Source organism: Hemibagrus wyckioides, linkage group LG07, assembly GCF_019097595.1.
Source record: "Hemibagrus wyckioides isolate EC202008001 linkage group LG07, SWU_Hwy_1.0, whole genome shotgun sequence".
Taxonomy (NCBI): domain Eukaryota; kingdom Metazoa; phylum Chordata; class Actinopteri; order Siluriformes; family Bagridae; genus Hemibagrus; species Hemibagrus wyckioides.
Genome location: NC_080716.1, coordinates 9,743,000 through 9,766,098, shown reverse-complemented (window position 1 = coordinate 9,766,098; position 23,099 = coordinate 9,743,000). Strand labels below are relative to the sequence as shown.

The 23,099-nt window shown below is 38.4% G+C and overlaps 2 protein-coding genes across 6 annotated transcripts; one reads left to right on the top strand and one right to left on the bottom strand.

The window, feature by feature from the left end:
* The first annotated feature begins 1,289 nt into the window (after positions 1 to 1,289).
* ackr4a (atypical chemokine receptor 4a) lies at positions 1,290 to 14,947 on the top strand. Of its 5 annotated transcripts, none has more exons than XR_009204988.1 (4): positions 1,337 to 1,397; positions 10,029 to 10,157; positions 10,453 to 10,589; positions 11,929 to 14,947. XR_009204988.1 is itself a non-coding variant. In XM_058394954.1 (2 exons), exon 2 carries the CDS (start codon positions 7,116 to 7,118, stop codon positions 8,205 to 8,207), a length of 1,092 nt encoding a protein of 363 aa, XP_058250937.1. In that variant the 5' UTR covers positions 1,290 to 1,397; positions 7,094 to 7,115; the 3' UTR covers positions 8,208 to 8,347. The 5 variants fall into 5 exon arrangements, 1 of the variants encoding a protein (XP_058250937.1); XR_009204989.1 differs by having other exon boundaries at positions 10,374 to 10,589; XR_009204990.1 differs by lacking the exon at positions 10,029 to 10,157 and having other exon boundaries at positions 1,321 to 1,397.
* On the bottom strand, positions 14,886 to 23,073 carry e2f5 (E2F transcription factor 5). The gene is made up of 8 exons (XM_058394953.1): positions 22,766 to 23,073; positions 21,404 to 21,513; positions 21,034 to 21,195; positions 19,433 to 19,541; positions 17,424 to 17,706; positions 16,178 to 16,354; positions 16,039 to 16,077; positions 14,886 to 15,733 (listed from the first exon to the last, which is right to left on the bottom strand). Exons 1-8 carry the CDS (start codon positions 22,895 to 22,897, stop codon positions 15,624 to 15,626), a joined length of 1,122 nt encoding a protein of 373 aa, XP_058250936.1. The 5' UTR covers positions 22,898 to 23,073; the 3' UTR covers positions 14,886 to 15,623.
* Between the last annotated feature and the right edge of the window lie 26 nt (positions 23,074 to 23,099).

The following is a 23,099-nucleotide window of genomic DNA, read 5'->3' as shown; positions in this document are numbered from 1 at the left end:
AGGCATGTTTTATTACATTGCCCCTCTTATGTGTATCAGAGATACTCTATAGTCATAGCTACAACACATACTGCTGAAGACTGCAAGAATTCTTTAATGTGTATTTAAGGATAAAGGGACAGTATGCTGGTGGTGAGTCATGTCTTTTATATCCTGTGTCTCTGGTGGTGCTGGAGGTGGTGGTGGCAAGTGGAGGTCAGCTTCAATCCTTCACACAACTCACTTCCCGTATCACTCTCATGATTAACAGTACATACAAATCAATTTGAAACAGAAAGTATGAACATAAAGCATGACAGTTTCACAATATACAGAAGTGATACTCATGTATAAGACAAAAAAAAAGGATTCATCCGTTGCTATCAATACCTTATAAAATATCTAAATCTATAATAAATATAAAAAGCTTCTTAGATGCGCGAATATACAGCACCTACAGTGAAAGATCGAAAAATATTCCGTTTTCATCTAGAGTAAAAGCAAGCATATGCATTTCTGAATCTGCATCGTGTGCAAATGTGCAAGTTCGATGTAAATAAATACATTCCTTTACAATAAGTAATCAAGCCTGTATCTTCTATCTTACATCTACAGCCTTCAGCTTTATGGCACTTGACAAACTTGTATTTAACTTGGCAGAAGAATACAAATGATGGCAAATGATGATAAAGGTTTGTAAAGTGACACTTAGTTTCAGTTTTATAAGCCTCAATGGAACTAAATTATTATTGTCATTATTATTATTATTATTATTATTATTATTGTTATTGTTATTATTATTATTGTGGTTGTTGTTGGAACAAATTTAGCTCAAATTGATTTACACTCCAAAACCTGGAACAACCATCCATGAATTATAACATTAAATAACAAAGTCTAATAAACCAATAATATCTACATAGCATTGCAATCATGTTTTATTTGAGCAGTAAAATCCACAGCATAATAAAGTCATTCCTGGTGAATAGATATCTTGCCAAGCCAATGCCTCAGTCTGGGCTGCATGTGCACGTTTGATCAGTTTTTATTTGTTTATTTTCCTTCAAAGACCCACATACACTTAATTACCCGCAATCACATAAAACCCAGAACCATGATAACAGTTGTATAAACACTAGATTACATTATGTCCTCATACAGATAAAACATGCCAAAAGAAATTCCCAAACAACTCTACATAAAATGACACAGCACGTAAATAAGATAAACACAGTAAAACCCCAACACCAGCTGAAATACAGACTCTTGGTAATTAGACATGTGAGTCACTTGACGTGTTATGTAGTAGGTTACCTCCCTCTCAATTTTAGCATTTCCACACACACACACACCCACACACAAAATGAGGGCACGCAGGACTTGAAACTGGAAGCTTTTTTTCTGGCTCCTCACACAAGGTAAGACACATCATTTTAATCTAAGGCTTTAAAAATGTAGATTTGTTGTATTTTCTTCATACATACCGGGTGCTTTTAAAAACCAAAGGCCATGCATTAATTATTCATCTCAGACCTGGTTATGTGACGCCTCACTGTAAATGTAAAATGTTAACTCTATCATTTATTTACAATATGTACACAAGAAACTTCAGCCGAAAGCAACGGGGACAGATTTACTCAATGTCCCTGACATTCATTTCCAGAATCAACATTGCACTTTTGGAAAGAATTTGCCCAGAGTGTTCGAAAAAAAAAAAAAAAAAAAAAGCGGGAACGTCAGGAATCCTGCAAGGCGCACATATTGTCTGGTTGCCATATGCTTACTTTTTTGTTAAATAGAAATAAAAACAAACATGCTTATGTAATATGTAAAAATGTTTCAAGATACTCTTTTTGTAGCAGCTCTATTGTTCATAGTAAAGCTGTATGCATATCCTCAGAGGTTTGAGATTTGAGACTTTTTCAAAGGAAACAGTGATTGGGCGTTGGGATTTTTTCTGAAAGACACAATGCAGTCTTTAACAGCTAATAAATAAATAATAATCTCACTGATCTCAGTAACTAAAAAACCTGTAGATTTTATGAAGACAGATGAGAACTGGTAACCATGCAAAAAGCTTGATTTGATTTTTTTCATGATTTATATCATTTTATCTAAACACAATGGTTACTCTTTAATGTAACAGTAAGAGTAATATTATTTATAAGGTGTTATTGAGCAACCAGTCAGTAGTCTAAGGTACAACATATGCAGTTTCGTAAGGAAATTGTTATGATTTTTTCAGCAGCTGTCGAATATTCCACAGATTTTCTGGATGGAGACTTTAGCTGTCACACTTTTTTTGCGTACAAAACCCAGCTGCCTTAATAATTATAATCTTTTGTTTTTTGTATAAAAAAAAAAAGTGGTCTGCTGCATTATATGTTGCCTTCTGCACCATTAAATTTTGAGTTGGAAAATTAATGTTTGTATGAATAAAAGGATCCTTTCCAGAGGATCTATATCTCTGGAGAAAAATAAGAGACCACTGCAAAATAATCAGTCTCTTATGATTTTTTCTTACAGGTTCATGTATTGGTGAGATGAACAGTTTTGTTTCATTTTTTTGTGAACTGCTGATAATATTTCTCCTAAATTCAAAATATAACTATTGTTATTTAGAGTGTATATTTAAAAGGAAATGACAACACATCAAAATAACCCAAGATCATGCAGTATCTGCAGAGCTTTAATAACTCAAATCAAACAAAATGCAAATCATTTGTAAACAAATTGTGTTAATGCTTTGGCTAAATAACATTAAGAAATCAGTATTTGGTGGAATAACCCCGATTTGCAATTACAGCTTTCATGCGTTTTGGCATGCTCTCCACCAGTTTTTCACATTGCTGTTGGGTAACTTCATACCACTCTTTTTGCAAAAAAGCAAACAGCTCAGATTTGCTTGATGGTTTGTGACCATCCATCTTCCTCTTGATGACATTCCAGAGGTTTTCAATAGGGTTCAAATCTGGAGATTGGGCTGGCCATGACAGGGTCTTGATCTGGTGATCCTCCATCCAGACTCTGATTTCTCGGGCTGTATGGCATGGCGCATTGTCCTGTTGGAAAATCCAGTCCTCTGAGTTGGGGAACATTGTCTTAGCAGAAGGAAGCAAATGTTCTTCTAGAACAACCCTGTACTTGGATTGATTCATGCGCCCTTCACAAAGACAGATCTGTCCGATTCCAGCCTTGCTGAAGCACCCCCAGATCATCACTGACCCTCCTCCATATTTTTCAGTTGGTGCAAGACACTGTGGGTCGTAGGCCTCTCCAGGGCTCCTTCTAACCATAACACGACCGGGTGTCGGGCAAAGCTGAAAATTGGACTCATCAGAAAAGATGACCTTACTCCAGTCCGCTACAGTCCAATTCATGTGGTCGTTTGCAAACTTCAACCTGGCTGTTCTTTGCTGTTCACTGATGAAGGGCTTTTTTCTGGCTTTGTATAACTTCAGCCCTGCGTGTAGAAGCCTGTTTCGAACCGTTTTTGCCGTGCACTTCACCCCAGTCTCGGTCTGCCACTGTCGTTGAAGGTCACTTGAGGTCAGCCTACGGTTCTTGATTGACATTCGAATAAGTTTGCGGTCATCTCGCTTGTTACTCACCCGTTTTCGGCCTCTTCCAGGCTGTGGCTTTGTTGTTCCTAGTGTCTGTTGCTTGATCTTGTTTTTGTGAACTGCTGTCTTTGAAACATTAAGGATAGAAGCAACTTGACGCTCACTGAATCCCTGTGCCAGTAAAGCTAGGATGGAGCCTTTTTTTTCTTCACTCAAAACCATTCTTTTCACGGTGTTTGGCATGTTCGATGGTTATATTTAGCAATTTCCAATTACCTTTGAAAGACTTCTATGGCGTCAAATCATAAGTATCGTGCTCGTGGGAAAAAAATAAAAATAAAACAGGAGAATCACAAGGATGCTAGTTTGTTCTTTGCAGGATGCTAGTGTTTGTTATTCCAAAAATCACGCTTAGAGCAGGGTTGCCAGATTGGACTGAAGATTTCCAGCCCAACTACAGCTTAAAAGCCGCCCATTAAAAAAATAAATAAATACCAGCCCAAAATGCATACTGTGATAACTGATACAATAACAAACAGAAAACCCGAAATAAAAAGGGTAGTGCAAAGGGAACTATTTAGACACACACACACATAAAAAAACACTTACAGCTTTACTAATAACTTTGTGATACTGGCTTAACGAGTACACCGATTAAAACAACCCGCCAATCAGGAGTGAAGTCTCTCCTCAACCTTACTGGCTAAACTGAACCATAATATTAAAACGTCAACATTACATATTATACTTCATTTTTAAAAGTGCGTTTGAATGGAAAATTTATTAAAATATCGTGTTTATAGTCAAAAATTAAAACCCGCCTGTTGCATCAAAAGCCATCCCGGATTATATAAACCCGCCTGTTGCATCAAAAGCCATCCCGGATTATATAAACCCGCCCCGGTTAGACGTGACCAAAAGGAGCCCAATCTGGCAACACTGGCGTAGAGTTTTATGCTGTTTATGGGGTGGGATAAAAGTCTCCATTGGTCCACTGCTTCTCAACCTACTGCCCTTCTCTAGCCAATCAGTAAAGTGACGTCACCGACGCGCGACTCTGCCAGTTAGTGTTTGAAACTGTCTTGAGCAAGTGAGAAGATGGGCGATTACATAGAGATACATGTACTCGATATCTGTTTATACGTCAGTTAGATGCCTTCATTGTCCAGGGAATCAGGTGTAATATGTCTAAAATGGTTCTTAAATGTCCCAGTTGTTTTGTGCAGGTGTGGAGGAGAGAGAGGAGCAGAGTGTTGGGGTTGTGCTTACAGAGACTGAGTGGATGCTGTGACCACAGGCACAGTTTAGGACAGACATTAAACCAAACTTCTGGATTTTTTTACCATCCAACTGGTCACATTGCAAGAAGAGAGTGTTAATTACATCAGTGCTTTTTTATACTTTTCCCCATTAAATAGGATTGGATTCAGGTGATCACCAAATCAGTACCTCATTAAGCAGAATGAGGTGTGCTTGTGTAGAAATTTAACAAAGACCGGCATGGAATGCTTGTCATACTCCGAGAGATGCTGATTAGGAGTAAATTGCAATGGTCTCTTATTTTTTTCCAGAGCTGTATATATATATATATATATATATATATACACACACATACACTGATCAGCCATAACATTATGACCACCTGCCTAATATCATCCACCTTTTGCTGCCAAAACAGCTCTGACCCGTTGAAACATGGACTCCACTAAATGTGTATTGTGGTATCTTGCACCAAGATATTAGCAGCAGATTCTGTAAGTTGCAAGGTGGGGCCTCCATGGATCGGACTTGTTTGTCCAGCACATCCCACAGATCCTCGACTGGACTGAGATCTGGGGAATTTGAAGGCCAAGTCAACACCCCAAACTTGTTGTTGTGCTCATCAAACCATTCCTGAACCATTTTTGCTTTGTAACAGTGCATTATTCTGCTGAAAGAGGCTACAGCCATCAGGGAATACTGTTTCCAGGTAAGGGTGTACATGGTCTGCAACACTTAGGTAGGTGTTATGTGTCAAAGTAACATCCACGTGGATGGCAGGACCCAAGGTTTCCCAGAAGAACATTGCCCAAAGCATAACTCTGTCTCCATCGGCTTGCCTTCTTCCCATAGTGCATCCCTGTGCCATGTGCTCCCTAGGTAAGCAACACACATGCACCAGGCTACTCACATGATGTAAAAGAAAACGTGATTCATCAGACAAGCCACCTTCTTCTATTGCTCTGTGGTCCAGTTCTGATGCTCATGTGCCTATTGGCACTTTTGGCAGTGCACAGGGGTCAGCATGGGCACCCTGACTGGTCTGCAGCTATGCAGCCTCATACGCAACAAACTGTGATGCACTGTGTATTCTGACACCTTTCTATCAGAACCAGCATTAACTTCTTCAGCAGCTTGAGCAGCAGTAGCTTGTTTGTTGGATCGGATCACACAGGCCAGCTTTTGCTCGCCATGTACATCGATGAGCCTTGGCCGCCCATGATCCTGTCGCCGGTTCACCACTGTTCCTTCCTTGGACCACTTTTGATAGATACTGACCACTGCAGGCCGGGAACACCCCACAAGAGCTGCAGTTTTGGAGATGCTCTGATCCAGTGGTCTAGCCATCACAATTTGGCCCTTTGTCAAACTCACTCAGATCCTTATGCTTGTCCATTTTTCCTGCTTCTAACACATCAACTTTGAGGACAAAATGTTTACTTGCTGCCTAATATATCCCACCCACTAACAGGTGCCATGATGAGGAGATAATCAGTGATATTCACTTCACTTGTCACTGCTCATAATGTTATGGCTGATCGGTGTATCTAGGCATATATTTTTAGTACAAGTATTATATTTATTTATACAACCAATATATTATTCAGTACAGATACAGTGGAGATCAGAAATAGAGAACAATTTATAAACACCTATTAACATACAGTTAATCTTCATCTCTCAAAATTTGAAAGAACACTACCTGTGGGTTATACCACTGTTCTACTAGCATATTCACAAAATAACCAAGGCACTTCAGCAAAAACCTTTTGAGGACTAGAAAACACACCACTGTAGCATGAAAAAAGATTACAGCTAAAATGTTTGAGGGTTACAGCTAACAAAAATTAGTAGAAAGCGTTGAGGCCCTTGCTTTGAATGACTTCATCACATCTGTGGCCGGTGACCTCAGGACACTAGTTTCTTACACTGCTCGGGTGTGATCTTGGCCCACAGTTCAGTAACTGTAGTCAGTTTATTAGCACTAACTTTGTTGCCATTTTCCAGAGATTTTCAGTCAGGATTTAGATCAGGACTCTGGGCTGGCCATTTCATCATTTCAGTGTTCTTTGCTTCAAAGAACTGCTTTACTGTCACACCTGATTTGCAGTGTGACGGGTGCTTTGTTTTGTAGTGTTACTATATATATATATATATATATATATATATATATATATATATATATATATATATATATATATATATATATATATATATATATATATATACTGTAACGTTACGATATATATATAAATGCAACTGTAATAATGTATAATTTTATTGTTTTGCAGAAATCTTTACTTTAAAAACAGTATGGATCACTCAGACAATGAGACGTATGACTATTATGAGCATGACAACTACAGCTACTTCAACTACGATGAATACTCAGACGTCTGTGATAAAGAAGATGTTCGCTCCTTTGCTAAAGTATTCCTACCAGTTGTGTATGGGTTATCTCTAGTAGTGGGACTAACAGGAAATACTCTGGTAGTGGCTGTGTACGTGTATTCCAAACGCTTGAGGACGCTGATGGACACATTTGTTGTGCACCTGGCCATGGCCGACCTCCTACTCCTTCTGACCCTACCTTTCTGGGCTGCTGCTGCTGTTCAGGGCTGGGAGCTAGGAGAGGTTCTCTGCAAGATTGTCACAGCCTTATACACCATCAACTTCACATGCAGCATGTTACTCCTGGCCTGCATCAGTCTGGACCGCTACCTTTCACTTTTCTCTGGACTCAAGGACTGTTTCCTGGGCCGGATATTTAAGAGGAACTACTCCACCAAGCTCTGCCTGGTAGTGTGGACCATTAGTTTCTTTCTAGGAATCCCTGATTTGGTGCTCTCAAGAGTTAAAGAGCTTCCTAGTAGAAGGGTCTGCATGGTCATGTACCCTTCAAACATGGCCATTCAAGCAAGGGTGGGCATGGAGGTGATAGAAGTGCTGCTGAGTTTCTTGGTGCCATTGGTGTTTATGATTTATTGCTATTTCCATGTGGTACGGAAGCTATTGGAGTTTCCACCAGAGAACAGAGGGAAGAGGTGGACAACGATTCGCGTCTTGCTGGCAGTGGTTGGAGTTTTTGTGCTCACACAGTTTCCCTACAACGTTGTGAAGTTCTGCCGAGTTCTGGATGTGATTCACACACTGATAAGCCACTGTGGAACTAGTAAAGCACTGGACCAGGCATCTCAGATTACTGAGAGTCTGGCATTGATCCATTGCTGCCTGAACCCTGTGCTTTATGTCTTTATTGGCTCGTCCTTTAGATCACACGTGCTAAGGATTGCCAAAGCCTTTGGCCAGAGGAGGAGATTGGCACAAAGGAGAGAGGATTGTGGTGTGGAGATCTCCTTTACTTCACACTCACAATCTCAAAAGACAAGCACTTTCTCCATATGAGTATATTTAGATTAGATTAGATTCGATTCAACTTTGTCACTGCACATGTGGGTACAAGGCAACGAAATACAGTTAGCATCTAACCAGAAGTGCATTTTCGCAGTGCAAATAATTAGCATATATATATATATATATATATATATAAATATAATAAGTATATAAACAATAAATAATCTGCATATATAAACAATATATAAAAATATATAACAGTATATAAACAGTATACAGAGGGAGGTAAATGCAATGAGTAAATGCAATGAGTGCAAATGAGCAAATGATTATAGGTTATAGGTTAAGAGCGATTTCTAAAGGATGACATAGGAAGTGCCTTTCTGTGTATCTTATCTGCATTCTGTATTTAACAGCATAACCACTTCCAGATATATATTTACATATTATCATATTATCAGTGTCTCCAGTCAGAGTTTTATCCTGCAGCCCGAAAAGGACAAGAAAAACAAGCCGGTTCAACTGGAAGGACATTCTAGTTGTTTTTTTTGTAACAGTAATGCCCTTTGTACTCAAGCAACAGCTAAAAGTAAACAAAACCCAAGTCCCAACTGACAGAGATGTGCTTTGACAATATGTGCAGAATTGATTTAATACCTTTTTATTCTTTAAATCACTCGGAAGTAAAGAGATGAACAAAGTAACAACTGAACAGGAACTGAACAAGACCAGTCCAGCCAAGGTTGTAAGGGGACAAAACACTGCACCAACAAAACACATTACTAACATATGCTACACAATATGAAGACTATGTGGCTATGTAGCCTTGTAGTTCATACTTTAAACTAAAATACAGGGTGGGAAAAATAAAACAATATGACTGGCTCCCACTGACACACACTCTCTCTCTCATTTCTGAATAAAATGTGTATATACATAGGTTTGGGTCATGATTTAGAGATGTTGCAAAAATGCCACAGTGCTATTCACCACTTATTTATTGTATTATTATGTCTACATTTATTATACCACTTATTTATTATGTTATTTACAGAGTGGGCATGATTACAATGGTTTCTGTATGCGTTTCTATCATGCTTATATAAATGAACTATAATCTACAAAGATGTTGAATTGTTTTTTGGTTATTGTATAGTTTATGTCTCCTGAAAAAAAAAAATGCATCCTAAAAGAGTTTAAAATTGTACATATATAGCAAGATTCATATATGAGGTTTCTATTTGGTTAATGATAACAGACAAGATTATTATTTTTCCTCTATTTGTGGCTCTGTGGGTTCATGCACAATGAACAAATAACCAGTGATTCACCAGTTGACTGGGCTTTTAGGGAAGGATATTGTGAAACCAGTGATTTTCCTCGGTAGGCATCTGAATTTCACAGTTATATTCTGGACATGTAGGGACATATTAGTGACTTAATCAGAACAATTCTTTTTGGCAACGCCTAGACTGGTTTGGAGTCTTTGTTAGACAAAACAAAAGGAAGTAAATCTCTTTTTAATGGTAAATCTTATGACTGCTTATTTTGATTTCCTTTGTAAAAAAAAAAAAAAAAATTACTTCTCTTTGAAACATTCCCTCTGCTATGAGTTGAGTTCAAGGCTAGGTGATCTGGTTATATCAGGTTATATATTGTGATATGTAAGTCTAAATTTAGATATATACTCACTAAGCACTGTATTAGGAACACCTGTAGACATAAGCATTCATGCAATTATCTAAGCAGTCACTTGCGTGCCAGCAGTGCAATGTGTAAAATCATTTAGAGTCAGGGCCAGCAGCTTCAGTAATGTTCACATGACTCATCGATGTTGGGAAAAAATGTGACGTGAAATTCCACTTCTGTCAGCCAAGAACAGAAAGCTGAAGCTGCAGTGCACATGGACGATAGGGTCACAATTTGGAACCTACAGATTGAATCCATAGCTCCAACCTGCCTTGCGTCAACACTCCAAGTTGGTGTCGGTGGTTCAATGGTGTGAGTAATGTTTTCTTGGCACACTTTGGGCCCGTTAATACCAATTAATCATAGCTTGAATACCACACCCTATTGAAGGGTTGTTGTTGATCATATGCATCACTTCATGGCCACAATTTACCATCTTTTAATAGCTACTTTCAGCATGATAATGCTGTAACAAAGCAAAAAACTAGTTTCATGAATGAGTCCTGTGTTATTTGATGGCCTTTCCAGTCAGTGGATCTAAATCAAACAAATTCAGATGGAGGAACGGAAGTTTTGCAGCCTGAAAGTGCACCTGAATATTTTGCAGGAATTGTGTGAAGTCAACCTGGAGCACATGCCACAAAGGAATGTTTCCAACATCTTGTGGAATCCATGCCAAGAAGGATTGAGGCTGCTCTGAGAGCAAAGGGAGGCCCTAGCTGGTGTTATAGTGTTCTTTATAAAGTGAGTCCAGTGTTATCTTTTATATATTATATATGTCTTTCAAAGCCATAATTGGCCGTACATGATGTTTAAAAGGCCTTCAGTATAAATGATCCATAAGTGGGAAATATATATTGAAATGATTACAAATGGGTGAAAAGGTCACAGTACACGTTTACTTTATCCTCCAAGAGTCTAATCTGACGGTGCAGCAATGCAAATTTCGAAGGAACTTCTCGTATACAGTGAGTCATAAGTTAAGCACGATGGAACATGCTCTGTTTGCTGACATTTTCAGTAACTTCCTATACCAGGAACATGTCATGGGACACCGCGCCATTACAGGGCACCACGTAGGAGGGGTTTTGTAGACTAGTCTACTTATACTTTTGTTAGTCACTATTGTGGCCAGCTCCAGCTGGGGCAGTGGAAAAAACAGTGAGTCAGATGGAAAGGAAAAACAGACCGGCCGTAAAAAAAAAAAAAAAAAAAAAAAAAAAAAAAAAGATAGGATAACTATCAGGATAACTGCACTTTCACACTGAAAATATTTCAGACTAGATGCCTCCAATTCCACTACACAAGAATTATTTGTTAAAAGTAAACAAAGCCAACAAGGTCAGCTGTAGAAGACTCCTCTGGGAAAACCCTAACCCTAAACCTAGCTGATTTTATCTGATCTCATAATAGCAATCGTAAATCAATGCTCTCAGTTTCAGAATCAAAAGATTTGTATGTCTTGTGTGTACATCTTAAAATATGTTCTAAAGTAATATGTTGCACAGATTTATTTACTTTCCTCATTCAAATTTAGCCCAAAATTTCTAAATATTTAAACATTAAATTGGCAGCGGATGTGTTGTGGTTAATTGAAGTGTGGTAGGATACATAGTTCTTTGCTAAATAAATAAAAAATAATAAAAGTAATATTTAATTATTGCTGACTAGTCCAAAAAACTGTATTTGTATAATCCCTATTATAAACACACATATATTCATACACTCATCTAGGGGCACTGAAGACTACCAGCATGTTATTGAGCAGTTGTTGCTTCACAACTGTGTGGAATTTTGAATATTCTCTCTTGTGTATATTCTGTATTTTGTTCTTGTGTTTTGTCTCACTTACTAAAACACCTTTAGGCAGATTATTTATTCTAGATTCCTTCAATCAATTTGTAGCAAGTTGTTTTATATTTGGAAAATGTCAGGTTCTATTTAGATATCTTCTTACACGTAGACAGATTTGTTCTACTTTAACATTCATAAGCGTATTTTAGAAAATGCATGCCTAATCATCAATAATGGTGCACCCCAGGGATGTATGCTCTTTCCACTGCTCTTCTTCTTGTATTCTCAGGACTTCTTTGAAGTTTTCGAAATGCCTGCAGATAAAACCATAGTCTGCCTCATCCGAGATGGAAAGACGGGAAGATAAACCTCTGGGAACCACCATCTCTAAGAAACTGAAAGGGGAAGCTAGCATCGACTGTATTGCTTAAAAGTCTGAGCAAAAAAAAAATTTGATTCCTGAGATAGCTGAGGAAGTTCAACCAACCACAGAAGTCTGTCTTTGGCACCTCATCAGCAGTCTGCTTTGGCACTGTAACCAATAATTAGCTGAACAGGCTGCAACACATTGTCGAGTTAGCTGAAATGCTCATATGAAGATATCTGTACTCTTTGACCACCACATACTTGAACTTGTTCCCTCCAGCAGCTCAGTGTGTATTCAAATCCACCAGACTTAATAGCTTCCTTCCCAGATGCAATCAGATTTAGGAGCACTTCATTTCCACACAAATATAGAGAGTCACTCTAAGCATTGTGTTTTGTGGTCAGTGGTTTTTCAGTGTAGTATTCTTCTTCAGTATTCTTATATGTCTTCTTCTTCTTCTTCTTCTTCTTCTTCTTCTTCTTCTACTTTTAAATAGCAAATTAAATAGATATATTGTAAAGCCTACCTATTAATATTATTATATTAATAGGTAGACTATAAGACACATTTTTTGTACATGTCTAAGTGTTTAATTATATGACCAGTGTTCTATTGTATTAAGTGAAAGCACAATTCTGTACCATTTTGCTTGTGTCTTTGTCAGGGAAAATAGCTCAAATGAATGAAGCGTATGAACAAATACCAAAACACTCTTTGCTATATTTGTAATAACTAGTCTCATTTCATTAGCAAGGTCAAACAAAAGCCTTTTACTAAGATCATTTTGTTTACTTAACTAAAGGCTCCGCTGTATTAAGGTCAGTAGGGACCAAACAATGAGTGAGGAAGAAAAATACAGTTATGCAAAAGCAGAATGCTATATAGTGAATTTCTGAACCGAAATCCACTTGTATTCAGTTTGATATAATGCTGATAAAGTTTAAACAAACCCAGCAGGTTTTAATATAAGCATATGGTTTCTGTCCTCATGACTGCATAAACATTTAACAATTTCCTGGTGTATGTCCCAGGAACTGAGGGAAAGTTTTCTGTCCAAGAATGACAGCACAAAGAAAATGAAAAGAGCTAGGTTTTTATCAGCTCCGTTTGCTATTTTTCTTTATTTTCAATATTCCGATCCAGTAAGCTTCAACGAGTATTCATTATAAAAAAAGAGAAGATCATTTAAAATGGAGATGCTTGATGTGTAAAATGTAAATGAATGAACCTCCTACTCATATCCCTGCCTTTATTTTTTAAAATTGTTAGATTTACAACTATAGATTATGTTCATATGCTTAACACACAACGCTTATCAGTGTTGACTCAAGTTGCAGTTATCTGAACGCTATGCATATCATTTTTACTACTTTGAATAAATCTTTTCTTCACACAACTTAGTAGGCAAGTGACTCTCGACAGTATTCATCTGATATTTTTGCTAAATGGTAGCAACCTGCAAGAGACTGAAATAAATTTCTGTATATTTTTGTCTGCTGCCCTCCTGTGGCCATAAAAGCCCATGTAAAATCTTACTTTCAAAGGCTAATTGAGATTCACCAGCAGAGGTGATCAAAAAAATACCCAATTTCTTTACTCACGTAAATTGTAAATGCAAATAATTATCTAAATAACGCTTCAGATTTGTCCTCTAATTAATGCTGAACTGAACTTAGTAAAAGTACTAGGAAAAGTGACAAAAGAGGTCTGCCGTAAATCATCATGATTTTAATTTCTGATGGTATCAACATGGAAAAACATGGGACAACTAAAGCTTTTTTTTTTTAAAAAAACAAAAAACAAAAACAGCTTTATTCCTAATGTTGCCTAGCACGATAACCTGAATGCTAAAGGTTAGTGTACAAACAGCGAACTGTACCGTTTACACTCTCGGACACCCAAATTGTACAGTACATCTGTGGCTGTGAAAGCCTTTGCTTCTTGTTTTTTTTTTACTGTTTAGTAATGGAACCCAATCTGGTCTTCTGTTGTTGCAGCTGATCCATCTTAAGTTTAATATTTTGTCCATGCTGACCATGGTGGTAAAAAAAAGAAGTAGCCTTTATTATTGCCACACATACAGCTGAATTATTTTCTTCACATCTCCCAGCTGAGGAAGGAAGTAGGGGTCAGAGCACAGGGGCAGCTATGATACAGCCCTTCTGGAGTAATAAGGGTTAAGGGCCTTGCTCAAGGGCCCAATAGTGGCAGCTTGGCAGTGCTGGGGCTTAAACCCCAATCAACAACCCAGAGCCTTAACCACTTGAGCCACCACTGCTCTGATTATCAAGATAATTTGTGCTACTGTAGACTTCTTGGCAACTAGAACTAATCTGCCCATTTTCCTCTGACCTCTCTTAACAAGATGTTCCCACCACTCTGCGTAAACTCTAGAGACTGTTGTATGTGAATATCCCGGATTAGCCATTTCTGAAATATGTAAACCAGCCTCTCTGGGACCAACAACCATGCCACAAAGATTTTTCATAACTTTCCGGTGTTCTGAAGCTCTTGATATACATCTGTATAATTTGATTCATTATGCTGCTGACAGTGAATGCATGCAGTACAAGATAGATTACATTATTAGTATTGGGTCTTATTCTTACAGTCAGGTGTTAAGGTTTGGATTTGCTAGGAAATCAGATGAACAAGTGAGAGAGTTTGAAAGTGTAGCAAGTAGAAGGAAAACATTTCTTTTAAAATGTAGTGTCAAAACCAAGCACAGATATTTAACAACAGATTTAAGTACAATATCAATCTAATTATATTTTGTTTCTTCTCACATGAAACTTTATTGGAGAGATATTTACGTTCAGAGAGATTAGTCCTTATCTGAGTAAAAAACCGCCCAAAAAAATCGAAATAAAAGCTCACAATATTTTTTATGCAATCATTTTATTTAAAAAAAATCATTCAACAAATGTGCAAACCAACCAATACAAAAAAAAAACACTAATTTGATTAGTGCGACTGAAGGCACCGGTGTTTGATCCATTAGACCTTTAGATTCTTAAAGGCAGCTTAACAGCATCACATTCTCTTATTCAAGAGTACATTAAGTGATAAATTAGATACAAAAACTAGGCAAATTATTTTACAAGAAAACATTTTCAACAGCTTACAAAAAGTAAACTTTCAGGATTGAAATAAGGCAGCACTGTAATTACTCTTACAAACACTAACCAAAAAGCAGACAAGTGCCCCCGGCATTCCAGATCTCAAAGAGGATCTTAAGGGACATGCTCCAGTAACTATGCAGCAAAACAAAACAAAACTGAAAAGGGTAAGGACAAAAAAACGAAAACAAAAGTCTCTCAGAACTTGTATTAAGCAGAGTAGACTGTCAATGTAGACTACACAACTCATTCGTGGCTAATAATGGTATTCTGATACCTGATGGCATCAAAGTCAGCAGTAAGATTCATAATGTGGCGCTTAATATAAGGAAAACTGGGGTTCGGGGGAAGGGGATGATTTCAGGCCAAGGTACAGTGTGTGGATAGGAGTGATGGATTCCAGTGTGTTTGTTGGCATTTATCAGTGGCAATGTTCTGGAGTGTTACCATGGAAGGGAAGACAACTGTGCCAAAGTCCACAGAAGAATTCATCTTTTCTTAATAATTGAGAATCTGAACATCAAACAGGTCACACACTCCCTCGCTGTCGTCCAGGTTGAAATTGTAATCCACACCGTGGTTGGGCGAGAGGCGCAGCAGGGGGAAGACTGCAGACACAAAAACAGATTAATGCAGGTGCAGCTGTGCAAACATAAATAGACTCTTCCAGGACTGTTATAGGGAATTATTGGCAGGGATTGAGGTGAGGCTCCTCTAAGGTTTTATGCCATTCCTTCACTCCTTAAGTAAACAATCTCACTTTTGTTGCCATTTCAACTCATAAAATGTATGCACCTGATAAGAATGGCTGGGAATGACTAACTTGGTCACCATGGAGAGTGAAAGAAAAAACACAACAGATTACACAAAGTAGACCAAACAGTATGATTCAAAGTCATGGAACGGAAGTTACCATCAGATGACATGAGCTCATCAATGAGATCAGCAACACCTTTAAAGAAATAAATGCAATTTGTAAGTATTAAAAAAAAAATTGATGATATTATGTAAGACTATATACCAGTCAGGATAAACATATTGCTCCTCCTTACCCTCTCTCTCCTCCTTCATCTGGTCCACAGTGTTAAGTCGGAGCAGATTCCCCACATCCAGCATAGCCTGCATATCCTGTCCCACCAGATCTCCATGCGGCTGTGCAGAAGTCTCAGGTTCAACAAGGGGCTCCGGCATCAACAAGCACTGAGTGCTTGGGGATTCAGAGTCGCATTCTGAAAAGGACAAATGTTTAAACATAACTAAAAAAAAAAAAGAATGAATAAAAAGGTCTAGTAGTAGTAAGTCAAGACAAGAAGACATGGAGTGAAATCTCAATCATCTGCCAGGATTCGAGTCCTTATTTAACTGATGTACTGATGCATGCTGAAATATCTTCGAAATTATACCACATTGTCTTAATGTACCACTACTACCAACAGACGATGTGAATAAATCTACTATTTATAACAAATATTATTATATATAAAAAAGATGCAACAAATAAAACATGGCATGCTGTTCTAAGAATATAATCAGTGATGGGGTGGGGTCCCGATAACAAAGCTTTGTTAAAATTATTACCCCAAATTAACCATGTCTTGAAGGGTTTTATTCCCCTTCCCCTTATGCCACAGCAACTTCTGAACAGTTACTGTTAATTCATAAACATCATACTAGTTAAACATTTATAATTACATGTAATATTGAGTATCCACACAAGTTCCTGTTATCACTAATGTTACAGCAACTATAAACAGTTGCTCTTTTGTCAGGCCTCTCCCTCTCAATATTCCCAAGACAATAAATGTAGCTTTTCCCCTTACTGAGAAACCTATTAACAGTCTATAAACAAGTTCCTGTTATCACTTATGTTATAGCCATGATGAACATCATTCCCTTATCAGAATCCTTTCTGTCTCACACATGGAAACCAAAGCATTTTACATAGAGAATGAAAAATGTAAACAACTCTGCCCTAAACACTTTCCCGTCATCATTTTTTTTTTTTTTGGCTGAAGAACATGCTTTTAATATACGTTTAGAATTATGCAGTGTTTTCGCATACAGGTCTCTGTATTTAAGCCATTGCTATAGAAACATTTACATTTATATTACAATCAGTGCATTACTAAAAGCCTATAGTTTTTTCATGTTATAGCTGGAACTACTGTCTGAGTCATGCAGTCAAACAAAAAATAATACACAGCTTCTGACCAATCAGATTTGAGAAATCCATGCTGTGCTATGAATTGTTATAAGCATCTTGAGATGTGTATTTGTGTATCATTGAGTTGACTATACCCATATGAACATCAGGTGGAGTAGACAACGGGGTGAGCTGGTGCTCAGGCAGTGGGCTCTTGAGCTGGTTGTGCTCCAAACTACAGGACTCTGAAGTGATAGGGTACTTTTGCACACTGGCAGGTGTGCTGGGGGGAGTGGGCATGGCACAAACATCATCTGGAGGCGGCACGGAGAAGACAACAGGTCTGGAGCCACAAGTCTCTCTGTTGATCAGCAGCACCTGGATGGGAGTCGAGTGGCTCCGCAAATTCACCTGGTATCTCTTCTGGCCATTCTGAGACTGAGATAATACACATAAAGCAACAAAATGTAAAGATAAACTAGTTCAAATGTGTTTTCTATGTGGCTGCCTGATCCACTTTATCTTCCCTGACTAAGAGGAAAGAAACTGCATATTTTGCATACATTATATTGCCAAAAGTATTCGCTCACCTGCCTTGACTCGCATATGAATTTAAATGACATCCCATTCTTAATCCATAGGGTTCAATATGACGTCGGTCCACCCTTTGCAGCTATAACAGCTTCAACTCTTCTGGGAAGACTGTCCACAAGGTTTAGGAGTGTGTTTATGGGAATTTTTGACCATTCTTCCAGAAGCGCATTTGTGAGGTCACACACTGATGTTGGATGAGAAGGCCTGGCTCTCAGTCTCCGCTCTAATTCATCCCAAAGGTGTTCTATCAGGTTGAGGTCAGGACTCTGTGCAGGCCAGTCAAGTTCATCCACACCAGACTCTGTCATCCATGTCTTTATGGACCTTGCTTTGTGCACTGGTGCACAGTCATGTTGGAAGAGGAAGGGGCCAGTTCCAAACTGTTCCCACAAAGTTGGGAGCATGGAATTGTCCAAAATGTCTTGGTATGCTGAAGCATTCAGAGTTCCTTTCACTGGAACTAAGGGGCCAAGCCCAGCTCCTGAAAAACAACCCCACACCATAATCCCCCCTCCACCAAACTTTACACTTGGTACAATGCAGTCAGACAAGTACCGTTCTCCTGGCAACCGCCAAACCCAGACTCGTCCATCAGATTGCCAGATGGAGAAGCGCGATTCGTCACTCCAGAGAACGCGTCTCCACTGCTCTAGAGTCCAGTGGCGGCGTGCTTTACACCACTGCATCCGACGCTTTGCATTGCACTTGGTGATGTATGGCTTGGATGCAGCTGCTCGGCCATGGAAACCCATTCCATGAAGCTCTCTGCGCACTGTTCTTGAGCTAATCTGAAGGCCACATGAAGTTTGGAGGTCTGTAGCGATCGACTCTGCAGAAAGTTGGCGACCTCTTCGCACTATGCGCCTCAGCATCCGCTGACCCCGCTCCGTCAGTTTACGTGGCCTACCACTTCGTGGCTGAGTTGCTGTCGTTCCCAAACACTTCCACGTTCTTATAATACAGCTGACAGTTGACTGTGGAATATTTAGGAGCGAGGACATTTCACGACTGGATTTGTTGCACAGGTGGCATCCTATCACAGTTCCACGCTGGAATTCACTGAGCTCCTGAGAGCGACCCATTCTTTCACAAATGTTTGTAAAAACAGTCTGCATGCCTAGGTGCTTGATTTTATACACCTGTGGCCATGGAAGTGATTGGAACACCTGATTCTGGTTATTTGGATGGGTGAGCGAATACTTTTGGCAATATAGTGTATTTGTTATTAACCTCTTTATAACGGAGTAAACATTAGTGGGTGCCATTTTATTTGTTTTTTTGTTTTTGCAAGAGAGAGAAGAAATTAGTGCATTGTAGTTTCCTTTTCTTTGTCGTGATAGTTAACACTGAACTGTCTTGATTCATGGCAGCATTTTGTTTGATATTTTGGCATGAACCCACCTGAGAGAAATTATTCTGGTTTGTTATCCTTTACATCAAACAGGCCTTGAATATCATCTCAAGTTTCACTGACAGTCTCTTATTGTTTTTTGACAACCTCCTACTGAACACCTTTACTCAGTTCATTACTGCACATAGTAAGTAATTACTAAAATGTAATGTTACATACCACTTCTGGCACAGGGACTTCCAGCTGCGTCCCTGCAGGTGCCATTACTGCCAGGAGGGTGTCTCCGCTGAACACATCACATATGTCCTCATGAGTCACATAATTATATGTATGCAAAGTAAAGGAATATATGAAGGATAGACTTCAACAACATGCACCATTTGAGAAAGCAGTTAATGCAAAGCAGACCCTATTTATTCGTCGAATCAATCTTTGACTCTGGTGAAACCATTATGTCTTCAAAAATAAATTCTAAATCCAAGGACAGAGAAGTGCCGCTGGGCAAGAGGCCAAACAGCCTGGCTTGAGACCGGAAAAACTGGACTCTGTGCACAACAGCCATAGTTAAGCACCTATAATTATCTGCACTTTTCCAAACGGTGGTGTTGAGATTACGATGGACTTCTACGGTTTTCAGAGAAACTCCACACTTACACTTCAAAGTTTTAGCCTACACAAATCAACGGCTGTGATCCTTTGTTAGATAATGGCAATTTAGTTGATGGAATATTTAAAAGATCAAGACCTAGCCATAAAATGCTAAGAAAATAATTATGGATGTTTTGAGAACAAAGTGCATAATTATTTCACAGTTATGCCACACCACAAGCATTTACTATAAAGTGCTTCTTAATACACCATATGCCACAACCTCTTGCCACAAATTTACACAAAATGCTAGTCAGTTCACTATCCATGAATTCCAGTACTGACTGAGACAGCCACATCAATGCCCTTCATCATCTCCTGGCCACTTGCAGCACAATGGTGTATACAGGATAGGATTAAAAATCCCATTTTACATCCCATCTTGTTCTGTGGTTTTTTCTTCTAGCACTAGTTATAACTTTGAAGTAGTCTTCATTTGTTAGAGCTGCAGTCATATATACAAAGTAAACAAAGATAAACAAATGACTCTGCCGGCTGTATAGCGATATTGGTTTAGAGGCAAGTTCCTCAGCTGTTTACTCAATGACCATTAAAACAGCAATATAAAAACCAATAAGGCTTTAAGCGCAATAAAACTTCCCTGTGAAGTGCGCATCTATGCTTGAGCATGAGAGAGAGAGAGAGAGAGAGGGAGAGAGAGGCATTTAATCTGGACATAAAAACAATCAATGATCCAATCAAATCATGGATTTGACACACAGCACTTTCAACCAGTATTTTCCTGTTTTACAAAGCTGAGATTTTTATTTGCCCTGTTTGTTAGTAATTTTGGATGAATTGAATACAGGTTTATGGCTCTTGCTCCTTCTTCATGGCAAAAAAATATATTTTTTGCAAGACTTTAAGTAATTCATTTTCAAGCTGTTCAGTTTTCTAGGATGGCATTATTCCATCCTAAACAGAAAATTTAATCCTATCCTAAATATAACATGTAGGGAGACTGCATTAGTGCTAAAATAATGGAATAGTTAAAATGTGTGTTTTAAGGCATCATGTGTCATTCCTGCCTTGCTAAAGGAAAATTCATTCAAAACATTTTCTGGACTTCCATCATTTTTTCACACTTGCAAAACATGCAGATAAACTCTAATGTGCTCATGTAAATGTTGCTGCTTCTAGATGCAAAAAAAAAAAAATGTCTCAAAGGATATCTGCTGCTGTTGGGGTCTTCCTGTAGGTGTTTGATGCTTTGCTGAAGGCATGCTTTCTGCATATCCAGCTCCCTTTCTTGCCTCTCCAGCTCTGTTATCTGAGCTTTCAGATGTTCCACTTGCTCTAGAATCTCCTGAGGCTGGCAGCCTGAACTCTCACCCCTAATACAAAATGAAGCTGCTTTTTAACAATTAATATCGTCTGCGGGAATACAGCATTGTGAACATGTGCTAAAAAGAAAATAGAGGCAACAATGTATTTGCACACGACAACACATTCAAGACACTAAAAAGGTGTCTTGAAAAAAAACTGAAAACTAAAAAAAACTGACTAAAAAGGTCATAGTTTTTGTTTGGTCTTGCCACTCACTTCCATTGGATGGTGTTCTTAGTCTTTTTCTCGATGAGCCCGATCCCTTCCAGGACATTTGTGATGTCGTAGATTCTTCTTTTCTGTCTGACGGCCAGGCATTCTGCAGCCTGTAGAGGTGTAGAGGGGAGCACAGAAACCAGTTCACATTTCACTAACAGACACAGCTGGCAGAACAAGAGCCCCTGGTGTGAACATTACTGCGGGATTAGTGATTAGGTTTAGAGGTAGTTGAAGACAAAAGCAGGAGGGGGAAGGGGGATAAAGTAGGAAATATTTCCTTATGGCTCAGAGGACTTTCGTACAATTAAATTTTCAACACTTTGTCATATATATATATATATATATAGTAAAATTTATAGTTGTATAAACTTATGCTATGACCTAGCAAGACCCAACAAGTACAAGAATAACTTAAATTAGCAGTCTAAATTTCTCTCTCTCTCTAATGCTATGGCCTAGCAAGTACAAGAATAACTTCAATTATCTATCTATCTATCTATCTATCTATCTATCTATCTATCTATCTATCTATCTATCTATCTATCTATCTATCCATCCATCCATCATCTCTCTATCATCTATCTATTGCTATGGCTTAGCAAGCAACAAGTACAAGAATAACTTCAATTTGCTGTCTAAATTTATATTTTCTCTCTATCTATCTATCTATCTATCTATCTATCTATCTATCTATCTATCTATCTATCTATCAAATGTGATGACCTAACAAGACAACAAGTACAAGAATAACTTCAATTTGCTGTCTAAATTTCTCTCTCTCTCTCTCTCTATCAAATGTGATGACCTAACAAGACAAGTACAAGAATAAGTTTGTTTTAGTGTTATTGGTGTTAAAATGCTAAGCTACTCTGAAGTGACCTAAAGTCCGCGTTGATCATCTCACAGTAACACTGTGCAGGAAATACACCACACAACTCTCATAGTAAATCACAGCAGCCACATCACCTGCTGAAACTCCAGGTCCTTCCAAGGCGCACACTGAAACCTTCACACACAGGAGTGACTAAATGTTTAATATATATCTAAATATATATATATATATATATATATATATATATATATATATATATATATATATATATATATATATCTAAATATATATATATATATATATATATATATATATATATACATACACAATGAAATAACGCGTGGTTTTGATAATATGACGCTGACGCTAAAGGCTTGTGTGCCTCACGCTGTTACTGACAGACTCCGTCACCTCACCTCAGGCTCCTCATTCACAGGAGTCTTAGCGTCACCTGGCTCACCGGTGTTACCTCAGTCCCGAACGAAAACATGAGAAGAAATGTTGTTGTTTTGTTTGAGAAAATTTACCACTTTTAAATCGAGGATGCCGTCTTTGGTTTCTTGAAGCAATGTGACGAATTTGATAGCGAGGAGCCCCAAACTCTTCTCGTGACGACTGGACCCGTTCGGAACCGCGTGCGCAAGGCTCGACTCAGCCATAGCACCATAATACACGCACGCGCGCACACACACACACACCAGTCAAACTTCACTCGGAGGAAATACTTATATCGTTAGGTTACACACAACTACCTATATAACTGCTGCTGAGGGGGGAAAACTTACAGGCATGGTTTTTTTCCCACCCCCCTTTTACCTCAGACTAATACACCAAGAGAGCTGGATTTTTAAATGAGCGGAA